Source organism: Colossoma macropomum, unplaced genomic scaffold, assembly GCF_904425465.1.
Source record: "Colossoma macropomum unplaced genomic scaffold, Colossoma_macropomum, whole genome shotgun sequence".
NCBI classification, from domain to species: Eukaryota; Metazoa; Chordata; class Actinopteri; order Characiformes; family Serrasalmidae; genus Colossoma; species Colossoma macropomum.
The window spans coordinates 13,872,804-13,886,023 of record NW_023494799.1 but is presented as its reverse complement, the minus strand read 5'-3'; the positions used below and the strand labels follow the sequence as shown (position 1 = coordinate 13,886,023).

The following is a 13,220-nucleotide window of genomic DNA, read 5'->3' as shown; positions in this document are numbered from 1 at the left end:
CCACAAGGTTTAGGAGTGTTTATGGGAATTTTTTTCCATTCTTCCAGAAGCGCATTTGTGAGGTCAGATGCTGATGTTGTATGAGAAGGCCTGGCTCGCAGTCTCCGCTCTAATTCATCCCAAAGGTGTTCTGTCAGATTGATGTCAGGACTCTGTGCAGGCCAATCAAGTTCTTCCACACCAAACTCGCTCATCCATGTCTTTATGGGCCTTGCTTTGTGCACTGGTGCGCAGTCATGTTGGAACAGGAAGGGGCCGTCCCCAAACACAAGGTTGGGAGCATGAAATTGTCCAAATTCTCTTGGTCTGCTGAAGCATTAAGAGTTCCTTTCACTGGAACTAAGGGGCCGAGCCCAGCTCCTGAAAAACAACTCCACACCATAATCCCCCCTCCACCAAACTTTACACTTGGCACAATGCAGTCAGACAAGTACCGTTCTCCTGGCAACCGCCAAACCCAGACTCGTCCATCGGATTGCCAGACAGAGAAGCGCGATTCATCACTCCAGAGAACACGTCTCCACTGCTTTAGAGTCCAGTGCATTCGACGTTTTGCATTGCGCTTCGTGATGAAAGCTCTAGAGCTCATGGCATGTTTGGATTTTGTCCATCTGTTTCTCTGCATACCCTGTTTTTCAGTCAGGACCCCCATGGACCCTTACAAAGCAGGCACTATTTGGGTGATGGAGCATTCTCAGCACTGCAGTAACACTGATGTGGTGGTGGTGTGTTAGTGGTGTTGCACTGGTCAGACACAGCAGTACGTACATTATGAAAATGATCACACTGTTTTTCACAGCAGCATAGTACTGTTTATCAATCAGATCTGAATATCACATTACAGCAGTTATATGCGCTTATGGCTGTTGTTAAGTCTAGAAGTATGGCATTAACCAAATAACTTCCAATTATAACGTTACAGGATGAACTAGCTAACTGAAACACATCATGATTGGAATACGTTCAAAATACATGTAATACGTCTTTAGGGTAAGAATAATATGTTGTAAAGAAAAAAATAAGCCAGTGAAAAGAACTGGAGATAAAAAAATAACAAAAATAACAAAAGGAATGTGGGGAAGCTCCACACCCATCACTACAATATTCAGAGACAGGCTGCTCAAGACTCTCTAATCACTTTTCCAATATGCTCTGCAAACAACAGTTAATTACTGTGAAATTAAACATTTTAACTTCTTTGATGAGAAGCTTGACCTACAAATTGATTACAAATCCCATCTCGATCGATATGAGATGGGTCAACCATCAATTTTTACCTTAACAGCTTTGGCGGTGCAGCTGCTGTCTTTCTTTTTCTCAGGTACTTTGGAGCATCTTCTGCACAGACCACCTCCTCTTTATCCCACATAATAAGATTTTGGTGTCCGAGTCAGCACCCACTCCGAATCGATGGCATTGACCAGCGGGGGCTTCAGCTCGAGCCACTAACGGTGGCTAACGTGGCCAGGCGCATTCATCACACAGTGACAGATCCCATTATCACACTCTAAAAAGGTCAATCAAATCAAAAACATGTTTATGGATATTTTCTCCTGGCCTTTCAGGGAGACGCCATTCCATCTGCCTCACTCTAAAGTCGTTTCCCTATTCATTAAGGACGATAAGCAGAATGTCTTTGTTTTCTATAAAGTAGGAGGGAGCTGCTGTGAGTGCCCGGTGGGTATTGATTATAGCACACCAACGCTGTTCTCAATGGCCTACTCAGATCTGAGTGTTGTAAAAGTTTTCATAAGGGAGCTTATCTTCTTATCTACCAACAGAGGGAGGGGGGAGGAGGGGGCATTGTTCCAAATCTGAGGTGTTTTAGTTGGAGATGTTTAAAATTTAATAGCAAGGGCACATAATGTCTTGTGTTGAGAGATTTTTATTGTCCATCTTGTCTTTCCCATATCAGTTATATGAACTATTCTCCCAAATTAAATAAAACTGCGATCCTACAGTACAAAAAGTCTGAAAATCAGTATGTAACATTAAGAACTGTCACTACTAAAACACACATTTTCTGCAATTCAGTAAACCTTTTTTTGTGTTTTCATGAAAAATAACTGTTCAAAGCTGGGTTTGCTGGTCATGTACATTCTCTGAAAAAAGGTACGAAACTGTCACTAGGGTGGGACCCTCAAGGGTACTAATACCTTTAGTCAGGGCACATAGCTGTACCATAATCCATTGAAATGATATAAGTTGTACTGACTCCACACACCCCGTCTCATCTCCAGACTTTTAATTTTATTGTTCTGTTTTCAAACATTAGGCTATCAGAAAATACAAATATGTACTTTTCCACAGACAAAAACTTATTTAAGGCATACAATTGGACCTTAAAACCATTGTTGGGCCTTTGATGGTACATCTACATTGCTTGTACCTTGAAGAGCGAAAACTGTACCTGCACAGAACCTTTATTTCTAACAGTGTACCGACTAGTGATTTTGAGTTATGCTCAAAATCAGCTAAAATTGTCCATTACCGAAACAATGACTACCAAAACATTTGGTAAAGTTTTAGAGGTTCAGTCATTTGTTTTGATAGAATAAACATAAGTAAGGTATAAGGTCACTCCAAACAAAAGGATTTTTGTCTAAAGTCAGTTAGAAATCTGAAATCTGAAATGTGTTGTAAAACATGACTTTGAACCAATTTGGTAGACTGATTCATATAATAGATTAATGTGCCAATTATTTGGATGGTTAATTGAGTGATAACTGTTTCTTCATAAAAGGCAATAAGATGGACTTTACTCAACAATAACAAACCACGCAGGCATGGAAAATTATGAAGTAGTTGTACTTTGTTACTCAAGTATTATTTTGGAATATTTGTACTTTGTAAAGTATTATTGAAATTCAATACTCATCCTTTCACTCAATTACTTTTTTTTAATTAGGATCTTCAAATTACTTGTTACAAATTTCAAAGACTATGAGATTCTATCCCACTTTACCAAACAGCTTCCTGTGAATTGTATTATTTTTTAACCATCAGATTCATATCAGTGTAAAATATAACTGCTCACAGCTAATTCTTCTTTCTGCAATTAGTTCCTGCACTCATCCACACTATTCATGCATGCCGAGTTTATCCTTGTGTTTAAATGTATTTTAATTTGTATGAACATTTAAGGGTTTTTGACAAGATTAGGCAAGACAGAGTAATCAGCTTGTGTCCAGCGTTAAAGTTACTTTCACAAGTGCCGTTCCACCGGTGAGATTTGCTGTGGCTGGTCCCCAGACAGCACAGTCCCACCAGTGGGATTTGGATATTAGAATGTTCAGCTTCTACAACCAGCTTGGGTTCTACTCTTTAATGAAATTCTGTCTGCTAATTTGTCTTTTCATAGCATACAGCAACAGCTAAAACATGGTGATATTTGCAACACATCTGTGTTAATCAGTGTAAATTGAAACTTTAAAGCCTTTATTTTTTACTAGCTGTGAACAGCACAGCTGCACACAGGAAGCCCATGTTAATGCTCAAAGTGCTGTCAGAACAAAACCATGTATCTCTAAAAAGTAACTTTAAAAGATGTTCTTAACTTTCAATGCAAGTTACTGTAAAGAGATCAGGGCTGGAATGAGACTTGCTTTCAGAACAGGAGTTACATGATGCAGATCAGCCCACCCCAAACTCTACACACACACACATACACACACACACATACACACACACATACACACCCACACACACACCTTTGTGCAAAAGACCTTTTCTTAAATCTGGGCTTTTCATTTCCTACTCTTATATGTTATTTTTTTGCTATACTAAGATAGCCAAGGTGGCTAGCCAGTGATGAAAACTGGCAAATGCTTTTGTCTTAAATGTGGCATAATCATGTCAGTCAGTATGCTACAAATAAATACTAGCTAAGTTAATTAAGGCCCTGTCAACATTTCTCCCTGCCCACCTGCTCAGATATGTCCTCATCCTCTTTAAGTAACTTTCTCATTCTTGTCTTCTCAGTGCCACCTTTTTTATAGTTCTGCCACTTCTGTCCATCTTCAGATGATTTACATATGAAAACTGCTACATCGGTGATGCAAAGTAAAATAATGAACTCACTAAGCACTGCCTGCTGTGTCAACCAGTACCAGGTTCACACAGTCACACCGAGTTTGATATGCTAATCTCTCTAGGCTGATTTTAACTTCTTATTCAAATTCCACCTTAAATACTGCAGTAGTTACACGTTACCCATACAGGTGTCTGAGTGTAACCACTACATCATTTAAGGTAGAATATGGAATGAGAATGGGAAGATTTCTTCAGCTTCATCTGATCTCTCTCAACTGTATGACACTCAGTTACAGTCAGCAAAACAGGGATGTACCACTTAAGGTAGAGGCCACAAGTTTAACCCCTAATTTACTGCAGATATGCACTTGGATGTAGCACTTGTCTGAGCGTTCTTGTGCTTAAATGCATGAGTTTGTATAGTAGCTCACCATCACCAGCCCAAAATGCTACCGGCCTACTAGCACTTCTCCTGTGTCTCTCGATTACACACTTTGGCATTTTTTAGTAGTAAACTCTTCATCAACAAATCAAAAAGACTTGTAATTTGACTAAGGGGGTTTATACATCGTACAAAAACAGCTGTTGAGCTATTCTCTCAAAAATTTCTCTTATACATTGGACTTGAAAACTGTCTACCCAGGAATGCAGGAAGTAGGGGTGCTGAGGGCACTAATAATTTTAGTGTAGTAAAGATCCATGTGTGCTTGTTTTAGAGTGGTGTTTATAATTTATGTTTATATTTTCAAAACCTGCTGTATCCATGCACTGTTTAAGAGAATGCTGTTGTTCCATCACAGTGAGCTGAACCCTTCCTTGTTCATCCTGAATGAGAGAGCAGAGTGATGATGTGCATCAGTGGTTTGATGTGTGAGTTATATGTATTCATTGTTGCCTCACATATGCAATGACATATTTTGGTGTAAAATAACGAAAAAAAAAGTAAAAAAGGCAAATCTTTTTGTATGATGTCATCATTCACATCACAGATATGCTGCTCAAACCTTTTAACGTCTCTGAATCTACCACTACACTTGAGCTCAAAATAGCATGTCAGACTGGTTAACACACACACACACATACATACACTGTTCTGTGTCTCCTCCCTGGTCCTGCCCCCTTGTTATCTGTTCCACCTGCCTGTAGCTCCGCCCCTCATTAGTCCCAGGTGTGTCTCATTTCCCCTCTGTGTATTTATACCCCTGTGTTTGTTCAGTCTTTGTCTTGCATTGTGGATGTTACTCTGTTGATGTTACGTTGTCTCTTGGTTTTGTAGTTTGGTTTTGCTTTCGTCATGAACTTGTCAGTTATTCAAACCTCTGCAACTCTGGACCCTATTAGCTCTACAATCAATAAAAGCAACTCGCATTTGCATCCCGCCTCCAGGCCTCAAACGTTGCAACAGCGCACACTTTTTGAGCTTGTTTTGACCTGTTGAACATACCTACCCAGTGCAAGCACACGGTTCAATGTCAGTGCAGCAGCGTAAAATTTTGGGAGTGTCTATGCAACATAAATGATGGAACTAACCTAACTTTGTGTAAATAGACAGCAATATAGAAGTATGTGCACATATGCAGTTGTGACTGACGTGTCTTTTTTCTGAATTTATACAAACACCTTCACATCAGCGTGAGACTAATTAATGACATTCTATTAAACATATTGGTTTATAAGAGTGACACGAGTATTTTCACCTAAAATGAGTTAATGGAGCAAGAATCTTGTTACAAAAATGGTAATAGGACATTAAAGTCATAATTAATCTTTTAGTACTTTTACTTTTGATATTTAAGTACATTTAAAGGCAAATACTTTTGTACTTTTACTCAAATGGAGGTCTAAAGGGAGGACTTCTACTTTTACTGGAGTAATATTTTACCCTGGGTATCTCTACTTTAACTCAAGCATGATTTGTGTACTTTGTCCACCACTGTCTAACCCTAACCCTAACCCTAACCCTGACCTTAATCTTACCCTCACCTTAAAATTGAATGAATTATGTCAGAGGAAATACACATACACATGTCTGTTTCGGTGAACTGTGGAGACATTACATAGACTTCCATTAATTTCCTGGAGACTTACCCAAACATTGAACATAACTACTACTACCCTAACCCTAAGCTTAAAACATGCCTTTAAAATGTAATGATTTATATTGTGGGGACCAGCTTGTGGTATCCAGAAGGAAGAAATGTCCCTTGTGAGTGTAGAAACAGATTTTGGTACCTACAGCATAAACCTGACCCACCCACACACACACACACACGTCATGACTTTTTTTCCCAGGCATCCAGTTTAGCAGCCATCACCAAATTCTCACCGTCTCACCAGCAATCAGTGAAAATCCCCACGAGTAATAGTCATACACATACACAGTCATATTTATACCTTTTCAAGTTGACTCTAGATTAATTATGCATACAGTGCATATTTAGAATGTGGTACAGGATTTACAGTGGAGGGAATGATCATACTAAAGCAGGCTAATAGCGGCACCACCTCCAACCCACTGCGTGTGCTAAATGAGTGCATAAGTAGTGAGTATTTTGTTCAGTGGGAGGATTAGACACAAAAGCCTTCATCTCTGAATGAGAAGGTGAATTACTTTCAAATTAGGTTGGCTTCTCTTTATCTTCCATGTTGTGCTTATATCAACTTTTTTCACTCTACCCCTGCATTAAAGAACTGGATTAGGCTGGATTTTGAATTATTATTATTATTATATTATTATTATTATTATTATTATTATTATTATTACTCAAAATGCAAGTGAACAAAACTGCATATTGTTGACTGCACTTGAAAGGTATGATGTACAAAAATTCTAAATAATACTTCATCGTGTATTCTTCTTCTACTTCTTCTTCTACTTCTTCTTCTTCTTATTATTATTATTATTATTATTATGATTATTATTATTGCTTTTCTGGATGCTGGATGTGAGAGGCCTGTCTATTCAGGGTTGTGCCCATTTAGAAATTGTTCTATTATCTGCTAGACTACCAGAGAATTTCTTTCTCCCTCTCTGTATAATTTGCTGCCCCCTTTTCTGAAGCCCTTTGCCATAAAAATGAATTAGTATAAAGTACAATGGGCTTCAAGACAGCTAAACCACAGTGATCAAAATTAGGCCTCTTGTACTAACTGTTAATTAAGCAAAGAAAATTAGTCACGCTGTCTCATTAAACTTTCATTATAAATACATATTTCTCATTCTCTTGATAAACCCACCCTTCTCTGCATACTTCTCTCTCTATCGCTCTCACGAGGTTTCTCTCTCTCTCTCTCTCTCTCTCTCTCTCTCTCTCTCTCTCTCTCTCTCAGGGAATAAATACCCTCATTGTCCTCTCCTGTCCTCTCAACCTCACAAATCCTTCTTTCACTCTTCAAAAAAATTCTCTAGCACTTACTTTATTTTACAATACAGCAAGTATATAGTATTCATTATTACTAGTAGTATTGTTATTATTAGTAGTAGTATTACATATTTAACAGTTAAAACTAATGTCTGGTACATATTTCTCTGGAATCTTTTGATGATATTCTGCACTGTAGAAGGTGGAATACCTAAAATCCTTGCAACTGCTTGTTGAAGATGTTATTCTTAAGCTGTTGACAGTTTTAGCGATGTGGCGAGCCTCAGCCCATATTCGCTCATAAAGAAATTGATTTTTTTTGGAACATTTTACTATGTTTCTAGTCTTAAACTGCCCCTGTTCCAACTTTTTTGGAATGTTTTGCATGCATCACTTTCAGAATGGGTGAATATTTACAAAAATAATAAAGTTCAAAAGGTAAGACATTAAATGTCTTGTCTTCAAAGTGAATTTATAAATCACTGCTTTCTGGTTGTATTTGCATTTTACCTTCTGACTTTTTTTGGAAATGGGTTTGTATCTGGGAGTTTTCACACAACTTAATATGTACTTTAATTCCCAACATGCAAAATATGTACCAGATATTCAGACATTAGTTACTACTTTAGTACTAAATACTAGCTGTTAATTATACTGTGAGATAAAGTGCCATAATATCTCCTTCACTCTGAGTTTCTTGTGTGTTGATAAAGATTGGAGGTGTAGTGATGTCAGTGTTGTGAACTCCCCGCTTATCTCTATAATTGAACGCACCCCATGAAGCTCAGTTCATTTACACCATTCCACAGTGTTATAGAAGCCCAGACTTCTCTCCCTCGTTTAGTCTAGCCAGTCTGCGGCGTTTCTAAATTGCTTTGCAGTGAGCAAACATTACGGCAATCATTCCCCGCACTAAAGCTATTGCAACCAGACACTGTCTCCTGCTTTCACCCACACTTTCATTGCTCTCCCTGTCTTCTTCTTTCATCTTTCTGCCCCTCCGTCTCATCTGCCCATGTCGTACCGGATCTCTTCAACATCACATGCTGCTTTTGTGATCTGTTCTCTTTCCCTCCTTTCTTTCATCCCTTCTGTTCCCTGTTTTGCCCGTCCCTCGTCTCATGTCTCATTACGTTTAATGATGCACATAAGATGCCCACTATCTGCTGACACTTTTCTGAATGCTGTCTCTTCTGTTCACCTTTGAGGTGCTTCTGAAATGGCAGCCATGTTTGTAACCCTACCCGCTGTCTTGTTCTCAGCGAGGGGATTTATAACTCGGGACACTTTAATAAAACTGACAAAACAAAAGCGGCCCTGCAGACGTTAGCGGCGAGAGCGGAGAGCGAGCCGACACTCATCAGAAATCATTTGGTCTAATTGCATCACCGCTGTGGGATCAAGACGCAAATATCAAGTGGAGCGGCTCAAACAATAAACTCTGCTCTCAAAGCACAATCGCTGAAGCCCTTCTATTAATAACGCAAATGTCAATACAGTGAATCCGAATATATCTTGAAATACCGGATACGCAGGCGCAAGGTGACAAAATGTACAAATGGCCAAAAGTATCCAGATGCCCTTTCTAATTAGTATTGGATTCAGTGGCATTAAAATTTCCTCATTTTGTTGAAATAAAAGAGTTTAATATAGTGTGTAAACATTATGTCTATTGTTTTTGTGATGTTCATTTACATATAGCAAAAAGTATGTGGACACCCCTCCTAATTATAGAGTTCATGTGTTTCAGCCACACCCATTGCTAACAGGTATATAAAATCAAGCACATAGCCATGCAGTGTCAACGGACAAACACTGGCAGCTGAATGAGCCGCACTGAAGAGCTCAGTGATTTTACACGTGGCACATGGCCACAAGTCAGTTTATGAAATTTCTGTCCTGCTAGATCTGCCCTGGTCAACTGTAAAAGCTATTGGAACTGTAAATGCTAAATGGAAGCATCTAGAAGCAATGACAGCTGAGAAATTAAGTGGTAGACCATGCAGTTGAGATGCTTGCAACTGGTGCGGGTAAGTTGCATATGAGTTGCAGGATGCTTTATGTTACGCAGCTCAAGTGCAATTTAGTTTCAGGTAGGTTTCAGGCAACCAAAGTTGCATGAAAGTTTTACCATGAGGTTGGACAATGGCATGTAGACATGTAGAAATGAATTATGACTGTGGTGCATAAACCCACACAACACAAACACCATAAGTGGAAAACGTAAGATATATGCCCATCCATTGCTTACATACACTTATAATAATAAATATTTCTTCCTAATCAGTCTAAAAATGTTACATTATGTAAAACTTTAAGACTATTCTTTACACACATCTCATTTACAAAAATTCTTCAAAGAACCATCCTCTGAAAGTTCTTTAGGGAACCAAAAGTGGTCTTCTCTGCCCCCCTCCCATTTTAAAGAATGCAGATATTAACATATGCACAACCATGCAATCTCATAAGAAAAGCTTATGCAGTACAGTAGAATGCTCTGGAGCAGCTGCATACAAACCAGGGCCCACCACACCACAGTGCCATCCCCCAGGTAGAGAAGGGTGACATTCTCCAGCATTGGGCTACAGAGCAGTGGAACTGCTTTCTCTGGAGTGATGGAGCTCCATGGAACACCTTGGGGATGAACTGGAGTGCTGTATGTGAGCCAGATGTAATCGGCCAACATCAGCACCTGACCTCACTTATGCTCTTGTGGCTAACTCTCAGCAGCAGTATTCCAACATCCACTGGAAGGAGGACCACTTTCTTATTAATACCCTTGATTTCAAAAGAAATATTGAAAAAACAGGGTGCTGGAGTACATTTGGACATACACATTGCCATTTTATCCAGCTATAGCCACCTTGCACCTACACCCACTGGTCATTATAAAATCAATGGTTCTAAAATCTGATTGGATGGCTCTGGTTAGCAAACTGTTCTTATAGACGCAGTGACACTGAGGTGGTTAAAATTCCAAGCAATGCTGCCGTGACGCACTTGCACTTGTCCCAGTACAATGCTACTAGTAATGATACTACCATGTCAGTGCAAAGGTCAGGGACCACCCTTCATTTATTTAATTTCTACTTATAGAGGCCAATTACTTGTTTTTCAGTGTAAGAAAAAAAGAGAAAGCATATTGTCACTGTCCAAAGAAAAACAAATATCTCCAAAATAGTAACTTAACAGGAGAAGGCAAAAACCCTCTCACCTTTTAATGTAAGTTAATTTAAAGAGATTTTATTCTAAGTGATTTTGGAGCATTTCTTTTGGTCCATTCATCATAAAATGTTACACAAGGTAAAGAACAGCTGGTGTGTTAACATGAGGTAGAAAAATAAAAATTGGCAAAAATGGAGATACATAATTTTCTTTAGACAGACGACATATTAAACAGAAAAATGACACACAAGTGTCAACAACTAAATATAATTTCACATTTTCAGTATTGTGTTCACCCTTTGCTTTTATTCCAGTTTCCATCCTTTTAGGAGACTTGTTTTCATTTTTTGAAAGAAATCTGCAGTTTTAGATGTTCAGTCTTAGAAGTTGGTTGCATTTTCTGCTTCTCACTATCCAAGTAATCCCAAACATACAATCATCTGGGTTTCCCAGTCTATTGCTCTGAGAACAGCAGCAGCTTTGTTTGATATTCAAATTGTCTTCTTTTCTCAGTAGCAGCTTCTTGGAAGCTAAACATCCTTTCAGACTCATAGTGTGGAGTTGTTTTCTCGCAGTTAAAGGATGGAGAAAAAATACCTGTGGATTTATTCAGATCTGAAGAGTGGAGCGTTTTTTTCTTCTAGCTCTCAAAGATGAAAGCTCTAAGTGCTGTTTATCTGATTGGTGACAGTGTTGGTGGTCTACCAGGTCTTGCATGAGCGTTAGGAGTCTCATTTTCTCTTTATCTAAACTAAATTTGAACTCTGGTTTTGGAAACTTCAGTTGACTTCAGTTTTCCTGCAAATGGATTACATCTAATATCTTCAGAAATATCTCCTGAAAAGGAAAAATTGGACTTTGAGTGGAAATTAAATAAGTGAAGGATGGCCTTCGACTTGTAGGTGTACCTGATAAAATGGCTAATGAGTATAAGTACAAGGAAGGTGCCAAGTACAGTGTATTTGTTTGATGGTTGCCATATTCCATATATTTTGTGTGTGTGTTTGTGTGTAGACATTTCCAGGTAACACAGACACAGACTCAGTGGTCCAGCACAAGCTTCTGCACTCCGTCAGGACCAGATACCTGCGGCTAGTGCCTCTAGAAGGAAGCCCGAGTGGAGGCATGGGGCTCAGGCTGGAAATCTATGGCTGCACTTACAGTAAGGCTACTTACACACATACACACCCAGCCACATACTCAACATATTAATGATTCAGTGCATGAATATGCATGTGTGCTTTTCAAAGAGGATTATTGAAGTAATTTCTTGTTCCTTCATGCATTCTGAGCATTCTCTCCTTTGCAAGATTTTTATTCTTTTTTAATATAGATCTCAAGAGGTCTGAAATTCTTTGCAGCTGATGGGGATTTGATGTGACCTTATGTTCCCTCCACAATTTTGAAGAGTCTCTTGACTCATCTAAGCTCAGATTCTTTCTTTCGTTCTTTGTAAGCCAACCATGACAGTCACTGAAGATTAAAATTACTGACAAGGTCATATATATATATATATATATATATATATATATATATATATATGTACTTTTCATGCTAGAGGGTGACCTCTAAGACCTCATACTGATTATGATTAGAAGTAAGATGACAATGACGTTATTCATCCACCCCACCACTGTAGGTACTTGACCTTGTGCCATGCATTAAGCATCAGCTTAATTGTAAAGCTCTCACTTGTTGACACTGCCTTACAAGAACATCTTCAATGTTGTAGGATGTAGGTGACATGTTCCAGCTGCTCATGCACCACTCCTGAGGCTACGTTCAAGGACTTCCTATGAATCACGTATAAAGCTTTATTAATGTGTTTTTAAGGCGTTATATGGCATACGTAATACCTTACAATGCCTGGCATAAGCTTGTATCATGGCTTATAAGTAGTTTTACATGCATAACAGTTGGAAGAGTATATAAGTTTATAACGTCAAGTTTCATAATGCATTATAATGTCTGTTCATAAGAACATTGTAAACATGTATGTTGTAATGTACTATAACACAGGAATTGTTTAGGAATTTAGCAAATGTGCAATAGCTTTAAGCTAGCATTGCTAACTCAGGCCTTAAACCATTTCTGCACTGGCAGATGGAGCAGAGTGATCCACATCTGAGTGTGTATGACAGACCCCTCGATGGCATGAATGACTCCCCCACACCACACAGTTTGCTTTTAGTTTTCTAAGAAATTGAAGCAGTGCTTCACTTCATGCCCTGAGATTTCTCTCATTTTATATAATATTGAATACACAAAAGTTGTCTGTCCTGTATTACCAGTTAGATGTGATTATCTCACTTCATGAGTACTTACAATGTTCTTTAAGGTATTATGTGCTGAAATGAAATTTCCTTAACATTTAAAAGACCTTTAAGAAACTCATTTATTTAAATCCAATAATGAACTGGCATAAAGCCCTATAAAGTGCCATGTGTACATTACAGCATTAGTGTGTACAGTGTTTTTCAACTGATAATATAATGTTTTATGGAAAATGACTTTATGATGTCATAAACTCTTGCTATATGAATTATTTTGCATCTAATTATCTGATAACAAGCTTATTCCTGGAATAATAAGGTGTATCCAATATAATACACTTTAAATGAATTTTTAAAGGATTATAATTTCAACATTCATAGGAAGTGT

General features: G+C 38.4%; 1 protein-coding gene across 1 annotated transcript in view; it reads left to right on the top strand.

Moving 5' to 3' along the window:
• cntnap5l (contactin associated protein family member 5 like) overlaps nt 1-13,220 on the top strand; it is a 167,114-nt gene that overhangs the window by 73,526 nt on the left and 80,368 nt on the right. Inside the window, 1 exon segment of the mRNA XM_036587197.1 lies at nt 11,574-11,721. Coding sequence (XP_036443090.1) covers nt 11,574-11,721 — 148 coding nt within the window.